Source organism: Macrosteles quadrilineatus, unplaced genomic scaffold, assembly GCF_028750875.1.
Source record: "Macrosteles quadrilineatus isolate MER2022 unplaced genomic scaffold, UCM_ALF_1.0 Scaffold_9__3_contigs__length_116548681, whole genome shotgun sequence".
Classification (NCBI taxonomy): Eukaryota; Metazoa; Arthropoda; class Insecta; order Hemiptera; family Cicadellidae; genus Macrosteles; species Macrosteles quadrilineatus.
This window is the reverse complement of record NW_026542602.1, coordinates 33,128,866-33,149,605: the sequence shown is the minus strand read 5'-3', so window position 1 is coordinate 33,149,605 and position 20,740 is coordinate 33,128,866. Positions and strand designations below refer to the sequence as shown.

Here is a 20,740-nt window from a genome sequence, read left to right as displayed (position 1 = left end):
TGTTAAAAAACTGTTGTGGCGACATAATTTGATTTTGCTGGAAGAATATATTTTGGCCTAGAGAAAAGATAAGGCATTGACAGTAAATTTTGACTTTTTTATCAGTTTTATTAACTAGGTACACAATTCTTATAGCACTTTGTATTTACAAAATTTCCCTACATTATAACTAACTATACAAAAAGAACAATTTAACCTCAAAACAAAACAATTCATCAAACATAAAAGTTATTTATCAAATAACACTATTTAAGACCAATCACTAAATAACAATAAAACTGTCGCAGCAAACCTGCAGACTAAGCGAATTTCCATTTGCCTGAATTGATATACAATTGAATCTATTTAAATAACATTAAGTTAAACAAGTACCTAGGTTTTCTGCTACAGGGAGGCTAATAAAGTGTGTTTTTTAAACGCTTCATAAAACCCCGTTCCCATCATCCGATTATGCTGGTTAACAAACTCATTCAAGTGTATCCCGCCTTACACCGTCAAACCAAATATAATCCAAAAATTTAGAAACACATATTTTATAAAAAATTTTTTGGTTTCCACAGTGTCAGAACATAAAATAAAACGACTGAAGCCAGCACAACTTAATTTTACGTTTGTTGTACTTGCTAATGTGCTGAGATGTCAGTTGTAATTATTAACGGTTGTGTTGAAATGTGAACAACTTCTCATGGAGTGTTGCGGTCACATTGATTATCTCTGGGGAACCCTAAGCCAAATTAGCCCTCTTCAATAATGTTCAAAAGTAGTCTCCAAAGCACAATACATTTTCCCTCACAAAAATTAGGCCTACTTGGAATAAATGTAAAATTTCATACATTTATACAATTTTGAACCAATAGTGTTTATCGCCTCTGGGGAGATAAAAATGAAAAAGTACATTAATCCCAGTTCTAGGTCTTACCGTGCCACCTACAGTAATAAGTACTTTCCCAAAAGGAATTTTGTTAAAATTAACAAATATTGTTTTTTGCATATAAAAAATAAAATAAATAAAAAAGTGGAAAATAATCAAAATGTTCAAATTTGGTCAAAATTAAAATGTATACATATAATATGTATACAATCCATCCTGCCTGGGATGGAGACGTTAATAGCTTATAGGTCTTGCCATGAGACCTACTGTAATAGCTTAAAAATAGGTATTACCATGAGACCTGGCCTCAGTTTTTGTTTTCCAAAATTGCATTTAATAAAAAACTGTCATTAGCAAATGCATAATTATTTAGAAAATACATCATAAATTTAAAACTTTTGCTTCAGAATCATGTTTCTGATCAATCAGCCAGACGGCGCTTCGCAGGTAGGTGTTTTACAGGGGGTTTCTTGATTTTCACAAAACAGGCGCCATTACAGAGGTTTTTGTGAGAGCCGACAAAGATTGTGATGAATAGAGAGTTGTCAGATCCATTGTCTGTGAGCATCTCTAACCAGGTGTCAACCTGCAACAATACATCACAATACAACAATATATACTATGAAAAATTTTTTACACTCATAACTGATTAGTTCAATGTCAGAGTTGTTTCTCGCTGGTTTGAACGTTTTAAGTTTTTTTTTTTTAGGTTAGTAAGGTTAATCAATTGAATACAATTTCATATGAAGTTTGTGTAACGTGCACCTATTCTAACCAATTCATCAGTCACATGACTAGGCCTACTGTGGCCTGGTATGCCTAATGTAGGCCTAGTATGCAGGCCTACTACTTTGGTACTTATCGTAAAAAATTGTCCAACTCAACCAACTTCATAATCAGTTTAACCGTAGTCTCAGATATTATTTAGTTGCTGTACGTTATCCCAATTACTCACCAATGCAATGTCGTCTTCCTCATTCAATACCATGTGGGCCATGGTGAAGTCATTCTTTTTACTCTCTTCCCCAGTTCTGATAATAATGTCGCTGTTACTGTCGGCTGTCACAGTCGTCACTAACTTTTTGTTTTCCTTGAGCGCAGCCGCAACAAACGTAGCGTACTCAGCTAGAATGTCATCTTGGCTAATTATAGTAGCTGAAAAAAACAAAAGTTTATGAGACACTTTGAAATGAAATGATACATAATAAACTTTGAGTAATTCATTTCGTTATTTATAATGTACTTTGATTTTTCTACTTTACAACAGAGTTGATTCGATTACTCAACTTATGAATAAGGATGTGTCGATTCTCAATACCATCGATAAGTGGAATACGAGAATCGATCGTCAAAAGTCGATTCCAATATCTGTCATGCCCGCGCGAGCGGAAAATTGAAAAACTACAACGTATCTGCGTTTGCAGGAGGCGATGATGATGTCTACACTGCAGCTGAATATGTTCATTATTTTGCCGCAATTTCGGACGATGATGTCTATACGGGCGCGGAAGATATTTATGATTTTGCCTCGATTGTGGACGACGACGATGACGTCTACAAGGCTGCAGGAGATTTTCACAATTTTTCCGCTATCATGGACGATGACGTTTCCGTGTCCGCAGGAGTCAATGATGATGTCTACATGGCCGCGGAAGATTTCCATGATTTTCCCTCGATTGCAGAAGACAATGATCACGTTTCCGTGACCACGAAAGCCAATGATGATGATGTCTACACGGCCCCGGAAGATGAGGAGTTTGCCGCGATCGCGGAAGATTTTTTTGCGATCGCGGACGACACCGTTTCCGTGACCGCAGGAGTTAATGATGATGTCTACACAGCTGCGGAAGATGTTCACGATTTTTCCGCGACCGCGAAAGACAGTGATGTAATTGAGGAAGATATTTTGGATTTTGCAGTTTTCCCAGGAGAAGAAGATCATATCTCCACGAATGCTGGTGATGATGACGATGTTACCTCGAGTTTGCTTGACTGAAAAATGTTAGGCTAGCACATCTCTATAATATCATTTTCTTTTTGATTCTTGTTGTTAGATCTTTATTTATTTTTAATATGGTAGTTATCTAATGTGTTAAGTAGGGTTTAAAATTAAATTTGCTAGTTGGAATGTACCATTGCTGCATTCATATTTTCTTTACTTGAAAAAAACCACATTACTTCAAAAATACTTAATGGTAGGACATAAAGACAGGGGTTGGTGTAGTATAACCAATCAATTCAGAAAATCTGGTTAAACAATTGAACAAAATTTGCATTCTTGGTATCAAGAATCGATTTTGCAGGTATCGTTATCGAGAATCGATAAATTTTGGGATCGACACACTACTTATGAACATACACTAATAATTAATTATAATTTCTTCAGCAAGATGAACTTTAACCATATTTATTATTTGTAATGCATGTCAAGATTTTGTTTGAATATTAATGCTACAATGTAACTGGGTTTATCCTGTTTTGCAGCATTGTAATAAAATAAATAAATAATATGAAATGTAAAGAGAGGCACTCATAATAGGGATCAAATAAACTAAGAACACTGTGTCTAACCTTTTCTATTGCTCATAGTGAAGTGTTTGAACAGACTTGTAGCCAATGTTGGACCAACTTCTACCTTGATGTCATCAAACTCATCTGCTCCATGCTCCAGGTGGCTGGAGTCGAGTGAAGTGTTTGTCGTCTTTGTTGTCGCATTATACTCCGGTAACCCAGATAACACTGCATCTCCGTACTCAATGCCTACACAATTTGACAGGGAAAGTTTGTTTTTAGTTTGAACTTCAATTCAACTATAAAAGGTATAAAATTACCTGAGTACTGCCAGAGTGATCCTGTTAGTCCTTATGGATTACGTGTTTCGAGGACTTAAGTCCTCATCATCAGATCTTGTACAAGAACATTTAAAACTGTCACTTTGAAAAGGTCGTCAAGAGTTTAAATACAAAACACGGACACATAATAAATAAAGACGTTTTACGAACAAATATGAGTAAGCCTACCGACAAAAACTTAGAATGTCCTAACGCACCGTTGTAGGTGAAGGTCATGACTGTGATGCGGAAGATGGTCGGGCGGTGGACTTTGTACTTCTCGGCTCCTGTGTCCAAAACACAAACCCAGCCAAAGCTGTATATCTTGTTATGTTTAAGCCACTTTCCCACATCAGGACAAATCAAAATCAAATTCTAGATCTCGTGACGGAATATATCAGCAAAATCTTTTAAAAATAATACGAGGGAGTAAGTTAATGTATGGAATAACTCACTCTTGGTCAGTTTGTGCTGCACCAGTTTGAGAGCAGCAATGCTGTCCTCTACTGAGTCGTGACCTAGAGCTCCCCTCTGTTGGATTGCTTCATTGAGAAACTCCTGAGTCAGCTTAGCCAACTTGCTCTTGTACCGTCTATTGCCCGTCAGGTTGAATATCACACTGGTGTCAATAATGTATGGGTGCATCATCTGGACACAATTTGAAAATAAATTTATTTCATAGCCTTCAAGCTGTTGTACATGAAAGGTTTATAACATTTAGCTACATAACATATCTTTAAATAACATACCTTCTATGGTTTTATTTTTAGTAGTGAACAAATTGTGTAACCTGTCCAAAAAATCAGGAAGGAAATAAAAATCCTATCCCATACAAAACTAAAAGTACAATTCCCATCATCCTAAGGCCGGAGCCACACTATCCTGTTTAGCGGGATGCGTTTTTGCCGCATTGAAGACCCTGTCACACCTTCCTGCTCTACCACAACATACTTTGAGTGAAGAGCGCCGAGCATCACATGCTGAGCACTGTTGATAGTGACAACAGTAGGGATAAACGCGCGGCACAACCGGATAGTGTGGCTGCTCTCATTTAGTTTTGCCTTTCGTCCGGTCGTCCCGCTATGCCGCAGCAGCATGCAGTGGATTCCGTCGACACACCGCAACAATGTGACCACTCCCATTAAAACCCATGCGTTTGAATCATCCTGCCAAACAGGTCCCGTTTAACCAGACCGACGAAACGGGATAGTGTGGCGCCGGCCTAAGGGTGAGCTGATGAAAACTGTTGATTTCAGAAGAATGTGTCAACTTTTAAACCAAGTCAAAGTAAGGATATTTTAATGTAATCTACTTTCACAGTCAGAAATCTAAGGTAGAAAGTAGAATTTAAAACTGTAAAAAGAGTGTGGTTCATTCAACTATTTTCTTTTTGAATAAAAAATGGCTGGTCCATATAAACATGATCTACCTTCAGAGCGTGCATATCACCATTGAGTGATTGCCCAACCAGGATGACGTCCGACGGGAACAGCTCCCTTAGATCCCTCTGGATGTCCTCCAGCCGGATTTTCACTCCTTTCAACATCTCTGGAGTAATCCCAGAGAACTCCGTCAGGTAGTTTATGATGGGGTTGCGAGGGAGACAGAACGACTCGTAGACTGTCTGCAACAATTGGCAACTGTCACACATTTAACAACAGCTTGTAGCCTGCAGACAATCCTACACTGTCCACAACAGAAACATAGGTTGTATATACTTTAACTATAACCTCACAAATTTTGTTTTCTAATTCTTCTTTACCTTTTTGTCCTAAAATGTGTATTTAATAAAGTGTATATGGTACTGTATATGTACCATAACACACCACAAACATTAGGAATAACTGTTTTATACTAGATTGTAAATAAATTGTTTTAAAAATAATGTTAACCTAAATATTATTGAAATGAAAAAAAACTTTTTCCTACAGTTACCTAACAATGTACATGTTCTCTCACTGATTTGAGAAAGCAAAGTGGCCAATTCGCTCATCAGTGAGACAATGTTAACATTGTCTCACTCTAATTACTTTGTCTCACTCCAGATTTGCAACGTGAAGGCATGAAATAGTGAGCGCGTAACATGCAGGCAACGTCGTATGCGCGCGAAATACGTTGGCAGCACTGGCTGTAAATCAGCTGGTCAGCTGTTGTACTGTTGTATTTGTCACTTCACATTAAATGTTATATTAAAAGATCACTTCTGTGTAAAAATAGGTTATGTTTCTTCACAAATTTATTTGTTTTATGGTAACTGTAGGAAAAGTATAATGTGCAACTCGAGTTCAAAGTACAATTGCCTCACTCGAGAAACCATTCCTCACTCGCCTACGGCTCGTGAGTAAGGATTTCTCTCGAGTGAGTCAATTGCTCCCTTTTCTCACTAGTTGCACAAATAACTAATTAAAATTATATTTGAATGAGACAATTTGAATTTGAGGTAAAGTTTTCCAAATGGTGTGTTTTCCTTTAACACATTTAAGAGGAAGAATTTGCCAACCCATTTCTAAAAAACCCAAACCCAAACCGAACCCATAAAAATGAAAACAAACTTATCACTAATTTCAAATTTGTTCAACCCCTACAATATTTGCATTAGAATTGTTGATGGTATAAAACTGAGTACAACATCAAGCTTTTAAAAGTACATACAGTTTATTTACCTTAAGAATTTGTTTAAAAATATATTCCTTATAATCAAAAACTACTCAAGGAAAATGTGGAGGTATTGTAGTGATGATTATGTAAGTTACTTAAATTCACTTAACACTGTAATGAGTCCATGATATTTTTGGATAATGCAACTTTATGACAAAATTCCGCAAACTCTTGTTGACTTCAAATAATTTACCTTGTGATTCTCATCCACCACCGAGACTCTCGTCAGTTCATTGCCAGCTTTTGTCAGACACATTTCACAGTCGAGCGCCCACATGGGGGAGTTAGCATGTACTTCTTTGTACTCATCTTTGGTCATAACATAATCTGGGTACCTGCAAAAGATGTGAGGTTTGATAAGTCTAATTGTTACTAGTGTTATGATATTCCACACATTATTGGATTATGCAAATATACTTCACTAAACAAGGTATTTTCATTGAAGTATTAAGTTACCTGTATTCCTGGACCGTGTAAACATAAATGAAAATCTAAAAGTAGTCTGATCATCAAATACAAATTAGATTGTCTCTGGCAAAGCATTTTTTGCTCTAAGAGTGGTTGTGAGTCACCAGGTTATTCTTATTTCATGTCCAGGACTTCCTATCTCATGGGGCAGCTCCCCCCATTGCCAAGACTATTTTTTTAGTATTTTTGTTTTTATTTTACAAAAATTTGCCAGACAAATTTTAGTTGATACCAGACCACTTTCTTCTTGCCGACTACATTTTATTCCGATGAAACTCTTGACATTTATGCAGTTTATATTTTAATTGTGCAGCTTTGTACACAAATTTTGAGCAATTTGTTTTAAAACATTACATTCATAAATATAACACCTGGCACAAGAAATATGATATTCGTTCAATCATATATTCAATTATCTATATATATAAAATCCAATGTATGTTTGTATGTTTGTATATTTGTATGTTTGTATATTTGTATGTTTGTCCTTTATGGACTCGAAAACCGCTCGACAGATTGTAATGAAACTTTCAGGCATTATTAAGCATTATTCAAGGATGGTTTGTGTGAAGTTTGGTGCAGACCCGTCAATAGGGCTCCGCCCCAGTGGCTCTCGAGTTTCCCATGTTAACCTTATGAGTACTCATATTTAAATGGAATTAACGAATCTTAACAGCTGGTGCAACTAAACAATTTGATTCTGTGATGTTCAATAGCATTAAAAAGTTAATAGGTTTACCAACAGGGTGCAGCACTATTATTTTTTTAAATTTATGACAACAGCTAATTTGCAACCAAAAGGTGAGTGAGCGTAGCGAACGAACTTCAACCTCGAGGCGAGTTAGCGTAGCGAACGAGCTAACCTGAAGGCAAGTGAGCGCAGCGAACGAGCTCCAACCTAAAGGTGAGTGAGCGTAGCGAACGAACTTCAACCAGGACGTGATTGAACCATGCGAACGAGCTCATCTTGAATATGAAAATGAACGAGCATGTGACATAAAACCACAATAGGACAGGACGACGTCTGTCGGGCCAGCTAGTATATCATATATTCTGTTCATAGAACAGCTCTGCATGAAGGATCGCCATGGTACCATGGGTAGGAAAATTTACAAAAACCTCCCCAGAACAAATCAAAGCTGAAGAAAATATTTTATCTTTTCAAAAGAAATTTAAGGCTATCTCATCCTCTTTTGTTATAAATAACTAGATGGTTTTATAAATCAATTTAGCACTAAATTTTATGAAGGCCTACTGATTTAAAAAAGTTAAATTTAGTATGTGGCATTATTTGTATTTACTGTACATGTCATATACGAATAATGCAATTGTTTTTGTAAACTTTGTATGAGGAATAAACATTTCATTTTATTTCATTATTACCATTGTTTATTCAGAGTATTATCACACTTAATTAATTATGAAGGCCATAACATACCATTAATGGACCAGCTGCAGCCCAATCTTTAAAATATCAATGTATTCCTTGAATTCATCTTTGGTTGTTTTATTTTATTTTAGGGATGGTCAAGTCTCGAAATTTCGGGAAATTTTCAATCTCGTTACACGAGACGAGATTACTTTTTGGCCGAGATTTTTATCGAGACAAGAATTAAAAAAAAAAAAATAAAAAAAAAAATTAAAAACGCCTGCAGAAAGTCAATGCAATACCCGCAATACAGGAGCGTGTTGTAGTTGCGTTTCCTTTTCGAAGGCGTTCTTATTTAATTAATTCTTTTAATGTAAATATTACTTTCATTATTTTAATAATACCGTATTACTTTAATAACATTTGAGAAGTTTTGTTAAGTGTAAGCAGTGTGAGGAATGTTTTATTACTATAAAAAAAGTCAAAACAAGTAACTATTTTATAAAAATTAATATTGCTTTTATTTTATGATTTATTTTATTTTATTTTAGGATAAGTTGAACTCTATCCTAACTGATATCACTATGTTTCCTAATCGTAGGCATTTTTAATAAGTTAGGCGTGATAAATAAAAAAATGTTATGCTGATGTTATTTAATGAAAGATTGTAAATATTCTTGCCTATTATCATTATTTTAGTATTTAAACAGTCATCTAACAATGTTACAAAATCAGGTAAAAATTTTGAACGTGCATTTCTCGTTGTGTATGAGAAGAGAAATCTCGTCTCGATGTCGTCTCGAAATTTTATGAGAAATAAAAAATCTCGTCTCGTCTCGTCTCGAACTAAAAATCCAATCTCGTCCATCCCTATTTTATTTTAATTTCAAAACTATTCTGATGTTTTTTTTTCCCTAAGTTTTATAACTCGATTCATATTTGCTATTTTTTTCATACAAAGGCACAAACTCTAAGACAAATAGATAATAGCACAACTATCATATTTACCTGTTTCCGAGCCCGTCGTGGCCGTAAGGTAGTGGATATCCTTCCTCTATCAATTGCCACACAGACAACAACAGATCTGTCCTTGGGAACCTATCTCCCTCAGGTACTTCAACTCTCTCCTCCACCAGCTCCGAGACAGTCTTGGGAGCGGAAGTGATGGAAAACGCACTCCTAAGGACCTTTATCACCCGATCCGTCTGTAAGGCTTCTGGGCAAATCTCTTTCCCAAATTCTATAAACAATGTAATTAGTATCACAAACTGACACATTTTTTATAACACTAACTGTACACCAAGATTTGATTGAATTAGATTTGGCTCGATGAAAAACACAATGTGATCAATGAAAAGCTTGGTTTCAACACAGAATAAGAAGAGAAGTGGGGTAGACTAAATATACTTTAGTATTTGAAACGTCAGCTGTCATTTTAGTTAGGGATTAGGAGGCCCCAGCAAAGCTAGTCAGTGGTTTTATTATTGCAATATTGCACTGCCCCCAACAATTTAATAAAATTATTAGATAATTTTATTGATTTTACATTTTAAAGGGTAGGCCTACAACTTAAAAAAATGATGAGCACAATTAATTACATGTATTATGTTGTTTTTATGTTACCTACTAAAATAGTTTGAAAACCCATTAAGGGTATTAACCTTAGTTTAATTTTAATAACAAATCATATTGATCATCATTCAGTTCCAGTTGTATTCAGATTGTTGTAATGTTGTAATGTGTGCTAATGTTTCCAACAAATTTGCATGTAACTGACCACCAACAGCGTTCAATACTAAGGAGACGACTTTGTTAAATTTTAAGTTGAGTTAAAAACGTAGAGTTACAACTAATGGCAACAAAATAAAGGAAACCAAATTTAAAATAAGGGAATAATTGAGAAATTATTAATTATTATTTACTAATTAATTAATTATTATTATAATGATAATTATTATTATTAAGTAAAAAAAATTGTGAAAAATAACTTAAATATTTTTTTGTGGACTTCTCTGCTACCCAGCTAAAACTTGAGATGAGATCCCTTTCTTCAAAATTAGATTCAACAATATCCTTTAATCCTTTAATTTTAATTTTATCCTTTAATTTTATCACTATTAAAATTGCTTAAAGATCATTAATGGATGTTGAATTACTGCTATACAATTATTTTTATTAAATAGAGTTTATTACACAATAAATCCAAAGCAAAAACAGTACCCGACTCTTTGATGCAGCAAAATTATTGTACAAGAGATCAACTTTTTAATACAAACATTAACCATCCCTATCAGTAAACATTTCATCTTTGGAAACTGTTTCAGTCAAGTCATGGGTAGCGGGCCTCCCGCCTACTACATCAATTTTATAAGTAAGAAAATCCTGATCGATGGGAATGGTAATAGTCTTGCCATTATCATAGGAGAACACTCACTCTTCTCCAGTTCCCTCTTCTGTTTCTTGGTGAGTGCGACGGCGCACAGCTCCTCTACGATGTTGGCGTTGTACAGGTATGGAGAGACCATCTCTGCCTTCACGTCCATCGTCTGTAGCGTGGGACACGACGACTCAGAGCTGAAGTAGTCGTACGTGGAGAGGCCTTCCACTACCAGAACCACAGTCTTGGTCAGGCTTTTGAACTTCTTCAACTCTATCCAGTTTCTGTGCGGGGGGAAATATTACTTTGGTTATCCTAGCGGGTTTCTACTACCTACTTAAATATTGGAATACACCATACTTTCAAAAAAGTCAATTTTAAATGCATTTGCAAATTTGTTTTTTTGCCGCTTTGATAAGAGTTACAGTACTTCTAATAACCTGGCAATAGCTGATAGGCATTGCAAAAAATAAACTTCAGTATACAAAATGAAAATGACCTCTCCAGTCTCCATGGTTAAAAATGGGGACAGATATAAACCAGAAGGCAGGAGACTGATTGGCAGGCCGATGGAGAGATAAAAGAGCCAAATGATAACAGAATTTGAAACACTAGAAACAACACCTGAAGTAGTCAAGGATAGAGAAGAATGGAGGGTCATAATTGGGAAGGCCAAAAACCTGCTTTAGTTTCAGTGGCCAAGGAGGTAAGATTATTGCTTACTAACATTAGATTTTTTGAGCTGGATGTAAAAAAAACTTTGGGTCAAAACTTAGAATTTGACTGACAAAAAAGCATCAGGTGTAAACATGTTAAGCTTCAGATGATGCAGCTTATGTTATATACCTGGAGCCCCTAGGAATGGGGCAATCCTCTCCAAGCTGCGAGAACATGAGGAAATGCTGAACATCACAAGGTAGAACGGGAGTTCGGGGACTTCCTTCAGCAAATCTGTCAAGGTCTGCCTCAGTCCCCACTCCTTTTAGCTTCACCATTGGAAATTCCTGGCAAACAGAAAAGAGAAAATTAGAAAAATTGTATCGAATGAAGTAAAATTGGTTGTGGACATTGTTACATGAACTTTTCTGTGTGGACATTATGATTTTTAAATTTTTAAAGGGCAAAAAATGAATAACATCACTAAATTTAAATTACTAAGCCATGAATTTCCATGATTAATATGCATGACTGGCCTAACTTACTCCCTCACTCACTCAACGACTCTCTATTTTTACTTAGCATTTTGATCCATTCATGGTAATTTCTACCAGTTTTATTAGTTTTCTGGGATCCCAAACTTTTCCATCTGTTGAAATACTCTTACCATAACAAAGGTTATCATAGGCCTTTGAAAAATCTATGAAAAGCCCATGTACTTCTTTATTATATTCCCAGTGCTTACTAATAACTTGTTTAAATATGTGGATTTGATCCATTGTAGATCTTCCTTTTACCAATCCCGACAGGTGATCTTCTATCATACTACTTGTGTACTCTTCTACTCTTATTGGCCAACTAACTTTCATTTAAGTAATTGTTCTGACATCTAAATTTTGTAATCACATAAGCATAGTCACTTAGTCATACTTCCCTTTTCTAAACACAAAAGTACTGAGCCCAACATTTAGTACCCTATTTGTATTAGGTTTTGTATATGAATAAGATATCCGATACTTTTAAATCGATTTAACGATAATTAATTACAACCGTGTTACTTACTACTTACCTTCAATAGTTTTTTCTTCTCTCTCAGCAGCTTTCTTAATTCAGCTAGTTCATCTACTTCATTTGTATCTTCTTCATTTTTATCAGCTGATCCCTGTGACAAATTTTGATTAAAGTTGCATTGTGCAAAATTAAGTACATGTAAGGTTTGTATTTTGTAACTAATGCTCAATTAGCTTTGGTTGACGTGCCAGAACCCTAAGTTTGCTCCCTCATATAACGCCAAACATTATCGTAAAAATTTAGTTTTAATTTGTCTTTAACCCAAATTCCTAAGCAATGGTGCAAAATTTATTAGTTTTTAAACGTTTAAAAATTATGGATTAATCTTACAGTTTTAGTTCAGACAAATGACGCAATCAAGAAGCGAAAAATCTTAACTACGGAAGAGGTTATTTAACTGTTAATGGAACATATGTACACTACATATGGTTAAAGTCTTAGAGTGTCTTTGAAATTTGCTTCTAGAGAAATATAGTAAAATATTTAAATATAACTAGATTAGGCATCCAGTTTTCAATAAAAAAAGAAAATTATAAAGTAGCCTTTAGTAACTTAAATGCAGCTAATGAGGTAATTTATACACTATAGGCCTACATTGTTGTAATGTCGCCTCATAACTTTTTGTATGGCATGGCCTATTACACAAAAAGTATAACTTAAGTTCACCACATCAAATGATAGCTTACTCAGTTCAAGTTAAAAAATAAAATAAAAGTAGGTTGTACCTACCTCATCTTCTTTCTTTTCATCACCATTTTCATCTTCTGAGTTGTAAGCAGGTACCAGATTTTTCGTTCTTACTTTTTTATCTTTTTTCTAGAAAGTAAAATAAATTACTGAATTTTTAACAATTGGAAAGTCAATAAAACTTTGTATTTTAAAAGTTAGCATAAAAAGTTACCGGTACCTTTTTGGTAAGACTTGCCTTGTTTTGGGGTCAAATTACTAACTTGATTTTATGTGTATATAGGCCTATTCATAATAGGCCTACTTATTGTATAATTTAGAGATACAAAACTCTTCAAATTTCCCAATGAAAACAATAAAATTGTTGTGTACAGCCTACCATGAAGTAATTAGAAGAAAGTATTTATTCAATAAATGTAGACCCTACTCACCTCTTTCATTTTTTTGGTTCTTTCCATGTCTTTTTTAAAACTCTCGAGTTCGTCGATAAAACTTGATGACCTTTTACCATTGCTTTTCTGGAATTCAATGTATAAAATTAGGCAAAACAGTTTATACAAATATAGGTAACACTAACAAAGGGCCAAATGTCAAAAACATTATATAAACATACCTATAGATAGTTGCAGAGTTAAAGTAGAATGAGTTCATCTGTAACTGTAAAGAAAAATACTAAAGTAGGGTTTCAGCTCTCTGGATTGGAACATCACGAAGAGAGAGAAAATTCGAAGGTCTACCTACATCTATTTACAGGCAGTTGTTACTGGAAAAAAAACATTAGGCCCTACTGTAATAGAGCTTCTTAAATTCACACTAAATAGAAAAACTATTTTTCCAATACCGAACGAGCAGCATTTAAACAATTTGATTTCTTCATTATTTACCTAGGCCTACATACTTCATGTGCTGTAGCCTACACAATTTTGTTTATAACCACCTGAACTTGTATGATGTTGAAGACTTAAATCTTAAATCTAAATAGTCCTTCTACTTTCTGAATTTTTGTATGTAGACCTACCACATTTTTTAGGTCATCGCTGTAATTAATTAGTATTTACATACCATGGTTTGATCATCTTTTGTTGGACTATCCAAATGCTTCCTCTTCTTTTTTGCTTTGGCAGCTGAGTCCAATGAAGGCCATTCTTCATAATCCACTTGGTCACAAGATTTTGAATGTTTACGTTTTTCTTCTGTTTCACTAACATCATTATGCTTGGATTTTCTTTTTTTCTTTTTGTGTGGACTTTTAGTTTTCTTACGGTCTTCATGGTCAACTATATCTTCCATCATTTCCCCTTCTTCATGTTCAAAATCTTGTTTTTGAGGTGTTTTTGCTTTGTTGAGGCTTTTCAAACTTTCTAAAGAATAATCACCAGAAGGACCATTGGGTAGAGATTGCACAACCTTTAAACATTAAGTTATGTTAAGATTGTCATCAAAGCTTTATTTAATGAAATGCACAGGTTCTTAAACGTTTTGATTCAATGAGTGCATGTATAGGACTTATTTTGGCAATCTATTTATAAATAGGGTTCAGTTATGAGAAGCCTAAATTATGAATTTCCCTAGATGGCAATGTGACCAATTATGTTGACTTTTTAGAAGGCCCTAGTAATTATTAAAAAGATCACTCCGTAATGAAAAGTTATTGAACTTTTTGGCTTGGATGGTTACATAAATTACAAAAAAGTTAGTGATAAAAAGTTTGGTCAAAAGAAGACATTCTTCGGCAACAGAATTAGATGGGTCTATCTTGTTAAGGCGTAATATTAAGGTGAGATTAGTTTTTTTAATTTTAAGGATCTAGGTCTACCCTATATTTAGTGAAAATGTAATCAAATTAAGTCTAAATCTGGCAAATGGAAATGGAAAGGTCTGCAGGTTTGATGGTGCAGGGGTATTTCACATAAAAGCTATTAACTTTTGTAGCTGCATTATAAATCTATGAATACCTCTGCCCGCTCCTTGTCATTCCGTTCAGTTATTTCTAACAGAGCTGCCAATTTCCTCTTCTTGTTCTCCATTCGTTTCAATTTCTTTGAAGGTTGCATCATCAGATCAGACTTGTAGATGTGATTTATTTTACATCTTCTTTAAACTTCCTAAACAATCAAAACCTTGCAAAGATTTTGTTGATTCAATTACTAGCCTACCTAAGTCTTAGTAAAATATTTTTTTAACACCCAACATTTAAAAATATGCTGCATCAATTGTTATAAAAACATTAAGCTTAAATTACTATGGTAAAGTGAACTGAAGACATCTTAGGTCTATTTTATCCACTGCAAGGACCCCGGTCACTTAAGAAGCAGCTGCATGTTTCATATAATTTAAGGGATTGTCAGTGCTGGCATTTGTATTCAGTTCAACAATGTGGGCTAATCCCTGCTTTTGATGCGGTTTGCATGTAACACGCTATGGGTCTAAGAGATATAGGCCTATGCGACTTAACTGTTCTAAACAACCTAAACTAACTTACTAGCCTATAACATTTCAAAATCCCATGTGATGGATGACGAGGAAGATAGGTCCCGAGGGCTTTGTGGGATCATGATAGCATCAAGCTAACAGTAAGTTAAGTCTTGAGGTTAGGTTGGATTAGGTAACTATCTTAGGCTAAAAGTTTAGGTTGTAATGAACCGACACAAGTTCATTTGTTTTGCTAAAAAGCCTAAGTTAGTGGTTAGAATCTCAGTACCGGTAATTTTATGTGGGTTTCATTCCCAGCACATACACAACACCAAAGAGCGGTTTCTTAAAAGCGTTTGATAACTTCCTCATGTACTTAGCCTATATATCTTAAGTTAATTCCTACAATAAAAAATGCAGGTGAGATAAATCACGATGGGCCTTTTTACTGCCGTGGTTATGTTTTTAGAATCAAGTGGCGATTCAAAAGCAACTCAACTCACTTTGTCAGAGCCTTACTCAGCAGGCTTGTAAGTTACTCTATAAAAGAACTGTTTGACAAGCCACTCGCCTTCCCCAAAAAAGTTACATCTGTCAGTTCTGTTTAGTTATATGTAAATAGTGTATTTGTATAACTTAGTAATCTATAATGACACAATCTATCCAAATTTTGTTGGTCAAGGATGAAGAGATCAAGTATTTCAAGTTTAAGTATAGGTTATTTGTGCATGTGTTCTTGTGTTCTACTGTCGATTACCTTTTGATTGAAGTGTGATGAATTTTTTTGCCAGTTAAATTTGCTCAAACCTGAATTTTATATGAGAGGTGGGTGTAAAAATGTTTCCAGCACAATAAGCCTACTAACTAATGGCGAGTGGTGACAGGCATGGGTACTGTAGTGTGCAAGCTTTTGTTATAAATATCAAGTTACTGTTTTAAGCTTACAATAGACCATTGATAACGTTTACTTATGAGAAGTTATATACAAAAATGTGTTTTAAACAATGCCTAGGCCTAAGTGACTAGTCCTAATTATAAAATACTGTGCCTTAAAATTTTTTTTGAAAGCTAAAGTAAATTAATAAATTGATCTATCATCTTACCGTTATTATATTCCTATCAGGATTGTATTACAGACCTTTAAAACCAATCAATCTTAGTTTAGTTTTGTAATTTTGAATTATAACCTACAAAATTGAAATCAATGTCCTCTATGGATAGTGCTGGGTTCACAACAGATCAACCGTATGATTCGGTTGTGTGTCGAAGAATATCGAACATGTTGTAAGTCGTATCTGTAATCGCATTGCATCGCATCGCACTCGAATAGTCGCATAAGCTAACATTGGGATTGGATTGATGTAGTGCTGTCGTCTGTCGTCGTGTCGTCTGCCGCTCAAATGGTGAAATAATTGATTGAGGTTATTCAGGTTAATGTTTTTATCTATGTTGAGGAATTTCAATAAACTTAAGTTTATTTAGTTATTCCCAATTTTATAATTAAGTGAGGTTGAAAACGCTTTGCCCTATTAGCGTCAAACTATTAATAGCTTAACTGAATCAGCAAAATAAAAATACCAAATCAATTGCGCAAATTATTATGTCTTTTAGAAAACCAATTTAGGCCTTTTACTTATGGTTTCTGAAGTTCAAATATAAAAAACCAAATTAAGTTAATACAAATAAAATTAGAAGTATGCTGGTCATATAAAAGAATGAAACTGACACAATAAGTTAAGACAGGTAAGTCATATAGTATGTTGGAAACAGAGCATATTTTAAGGGATTTCCACTGGGCAACAGAGGCGCCGGACTTACCGGGGTGGTATGGGATACCGGGGGTCGGAGGGTTCCCCCGGAAATTTTTCATAACTTAAATTAAAGTGAAAAGAACACATATTTCTACGCATCTTCTTATGAATTTTCGATTATACTTATTCGCTTGTAAATAGTCCATATAATCTCACTTAATTATGTACCGGTATCCTAGAATGTCATAACAGGCCAAGGCTCCCTTCACAACCTCTTGGGCCAAAATCATAGCTCAATAGCCTACTCTAAAATATTTACATACCGTACTTAATTTTTTTTTAATTCGGATACATTTCAAATGTGAATTATTAAAAAAATTATGCTGGCACCACCCATAGTCAACGGCCTACAAAATCTCAGCACTGTGTCACCCATTTAACATGTTATTTTATATACCCTGTGTTGGAATGTAAAATAAAATAAGGCCTAGATAAAAGCTTGCTTCAGCCTGAAACTTGAGTGTGTTGGTAAGGTAATATTTTAAAATTTAACAAATTTTACCTTCAAATTAACTCATAGAACACATCTTTTTAACAGGCCTTCTGGTGAGTGGTCAAAAAACAGTAACACTTTACTCTTTGCATGCATCTTTACTAATCAAATTAATTCAATACTTACCTACGAGAAATAATTATTTCAATAACTCTGGTTAAGTTAGTTATTTTGTTTCTGTATACAAATGTTGAAGCTTTATTTGTTTTAAATCTACTTATGGATTGTAGGCTACTGTAACTTAAAATTTACTAAAATACAGCCACAATTTTAACTAGAAATGTTGGCATTCATTCTTATAATCCCACCAAGATGCCTTAACGTATTAAGGTTAACTTAGACTATCTGGGTGAGGTTTTAATTACCACTGCGTTGCCGATGACCAGATGATTTGGATAGGGGTCCTCCAAACAATTGACCTTTAATGAACGACAAGATATCTTGTAATTATGTTTATCTTAATTATGTGAGTGTGAGTCAATTAAGCAAATTTGGTTAGATATTATGTTGAATTTGGATGCAAAGAAACGTAGCCTAAGTACAATAAAGGAAATGGGATCCACTTTTACAAGTAAGTTTTAAATAATTACTTACTGTATCAAGAAATGTTGTCGCTAACTTAAGCCGGGTTTTCCTAGGCGCGGAAGTGGAGAGCGGAGAGAGGAACGCGGAAAGCGGACTCCACTTGTCTTAGGTAATTTAATGTTAGGCCTACTGTTTTCCTAGAAACAGAGCGGAACACCATGTTAATCTCTTTTCCACTCTCCGCTCTCCGCTTCCGCGCCTAGGAAAACCCAGCTTTATGCCTAGACTGGTTATTAGGGCTTCAGGTAACTTCTTACTCTTTAAAATCAGAAGTGCATTTTAATTTGAACTATTAATTAACTGAATAAAATAAATTCTTGTATTTTTATTTTGGTAATCATACCTACTAGCATGCTACTACAGTAGCCCATACTCGCACCTATACTGACAAGTATTAGCGTCAGCTCTATTTATCAATCATAGGCCCTTCATAGCTATTATGCTATTATTTACATTTCCAGGTATAGGTGTTGAACTACAATGTATGTGGATTTATGGAAACTAGGCCTAAAGGTTAAGTACTGTGAATTAAGTTTAACTATTTTTTAACTATTTCAGATTTCTATTAACTCGCCCAAAGCTGTTGAAATCCTGGGAAAAGGCTGTCAAAAGAAAAAAATCTGAAAGAAACTGTTTAGTATTGATTCTTTGCAGTAAACATTTATCTGATGACACGACGATGAAGTTTAAGTTAGATAAGACTTGGAGCACTTGTCAAGCTCCTTAAAGATGACGCTGTACTCACCGATTATGTACAGCAGTTCAGAAAAAAAAAACCGCCGTGGACAACTTTTCTATGGATAGCCTGATATTGTTGAGGTAAGATAAGTTATGCTTTTACATCTTAATTACGTATTAAGTTAAGGTTTTATCTTAATAACATAATGATCATAATAAACCTAACCTAACTCTGCAAAGCGCTGTACAGTGACATTTCAGGGGGTTACAGAAAAAACTAAGGCCTAGGTTGTTTGACAGTAACTGACTGACCATTTGAAATGTAATCGTTGCCAGTGGTCGTGCCCCCGTCTGGTATTACTCCACCAGAGAAGCAGTCCATCTTTAAAATACCGGTACCTTAAAATGAAAGTCTTCTGTGCCTTAGAAAAATGTTAAGGTTGTTTTCATGTATTATAAGATCGTACGAATAGGCCTACTTAATTTTAGGAAAAAATAAGCTGGCATAGCAAAATTTCACAGTCACAGAAATCGGTGCTTATCAGCTAACTTATAACTTATGATAATATTTTGGCCTTAAAATTCAAGCAGACATATAACCCTATCAGAACTACAATACTGTACTACCTACTATAATATTCAGAAATAATTAGGCTGTTGTCCTATTAAACAATACAATTTAGCCTACAGTGTCAGCATTTTCAGGTGCTAAGTGTCTTTATCGTTATTCATGCAATGTTTTAAAGTCCTCAGATTATCCTAAATTTTTCCTTCCGGATCGATATCTGCCATATGAATCTGGTGACAACCTTACTTAACATAGGCCTAACTGCCCCAGTGAGAGTAATAGTGACAGTAACTTATTACTCTCACTGTGGCAGTTAATAGTGGCTGTAATTTTAATGAAATTCCTGTAAAAAAACAAAAACAATAAATTGTATTAGCTAATTTTGGTTGCACTTCCATATAAGGCCTGTGGCACAGCAACATGGAAGTATTTAGTGTAAAGTAATTTTGTTATCCAACGGAACTTTGAAACCTAACTATACCTGATTTAGTATTCTATTATTTTTACTTTTATTTCTTTTACCTGGTGTCAGCGCAAGTGTAGCCGTGATTTTTTAATTTTTACAGCTCATTTCAGTAGAAGCGAATTATTATCTCACACTCACAGTTTTGTCTAGTTTGGTTTAATCTTGATTAGTTTTTTGATTGAAACTGTTTACAAATCTGAATCAGTAAGGACCACATCTTACTTTTTTAATCGAGTAATGTTTTAAAAAAATCTATAAGGCCTTTTTTGTTTCAGACTCCAATTGGAACCCATGGAGATTAAGACGCCAAGACAAAGCACAGGGAAAATCAAACGGAAATCAGCCAAATCCACCACAGCAAACACACTCAAATTGATAGTTCAGTTTCTCCAATGAAAAAAACTCCAAATGTAATGACCTAAGACTTGGATAAAAGAAGAATCACTTTGTTTTTGTGAAATGTTTAAATACACTGTATTTGGACTAATTCATTTGTTTTATTTACTAAACCTCAACTTCCTCATCAATAAAATTTCTATAGTGCCTATTGGGGTTTCTAAATTAGTTAAGTTACTCTTGCAAAATATATTTTGTTTTATTTCACAGTCATTGTTTTTTAATATTTTAATTCTTGTAATTTGGAACTTTAAGTTATTCAAAATACTTAACTGTCCTTCAGCATTGGAATTGTGCAATGTCAATGTTTCACAATACTTATAATTGCCTAATGAAGATCTC

At 34.5% G+C, this 20,740-nt stretch overlaps 1 protein-coding gene across 5 annotated transcripts; it reads right to left on the bottom strand.

Annotated features, from left to right (window-relative positions):
• Nucleotides 1-99: 99 nt before the first annotated feature.
• Nucleotides 100-20,230, bottom strand: LOC129002667 (uncharacterized). 5 transcript variants are annotated; one of them, XM_054430646.1, is made up of 16 exons: nucleotides 18,634-18,744; nucleotides 18,071-18,124; nucleotides 14,945-15,094; nucleotides 14,052-14,396; nucleotides 13,421-13,507; nucleotides 13,032-13,118; nucleotides 12,301-12,393; nucleotides 11,421-11,578; nucleotides 10,632-10,858; nucleotides 9,206-9,437; nucleotides 6,554-6,695; nucleotides 5,132-5,326; nucleotides 4,158-4,350; nucleotides 3,443-3,631; nucleotides 1,827-2,026; nucleotides 100-1,457 (listed from the first exon to the last, which is right to left on the bottom strand). In XM_054430646.1, the coding sequence occupies exons 3-16, from the start codon at nucleotides 15,044-15,046 to the stop codon at nucleotides 1,293-1,295; spliced, it is 2,415 nt and encodes an 804-aa protein (XP_054286621.1). In that variant the 5' UTR covers nucleotides 15,047-15,094; nucleotides 18,071-18,124; nucleotides 18,634-18,744; the 3' UTR covers nucleotides 100-1,292. The 5 variants fall into 5 exon arrangements, with proteins under 5 accessions (XP_054286621.1, XP_054286618.1, XP_054286620.1 ...); XM_054430643.1 differs by lacking the exons at nucleotides 18,071-18,124; nucleotides 18,634-18,744 and adding an exon at nucleotides 20,059-20,230; XM_054430645.1 differs by lacking the exon at nucleotides 18,071-18,124 and having other exon boundaries at nucleotides 18,634-18,756.
• Nucleotides 20,231-20,740: the final 510 nt, after the last annotated feature.

Coding starts and splice junctions, on each gene's coding strand:
- LOC129002667 (XM_054430643.1), bottom strand. CDS start 15,046: ATGATGCAACCTTCAAAGAAATTGAAACGAATGGAGAACAAGAAGAGG. Junction 9,438..10,631: donor GAAGAGGGAACTGGAGAAGA/GTGAGTGTTCTC, acceptor CATTGTTTATAG/AATTTGGGAAAGAGATTTGC. Junction 2,027..3,442: donor CACTATGAGCAATAGAAAAG/GTTAGACACAGT, acceptor TGTTTTTTTCAG/CTACTATAATTAGCCAAGAT.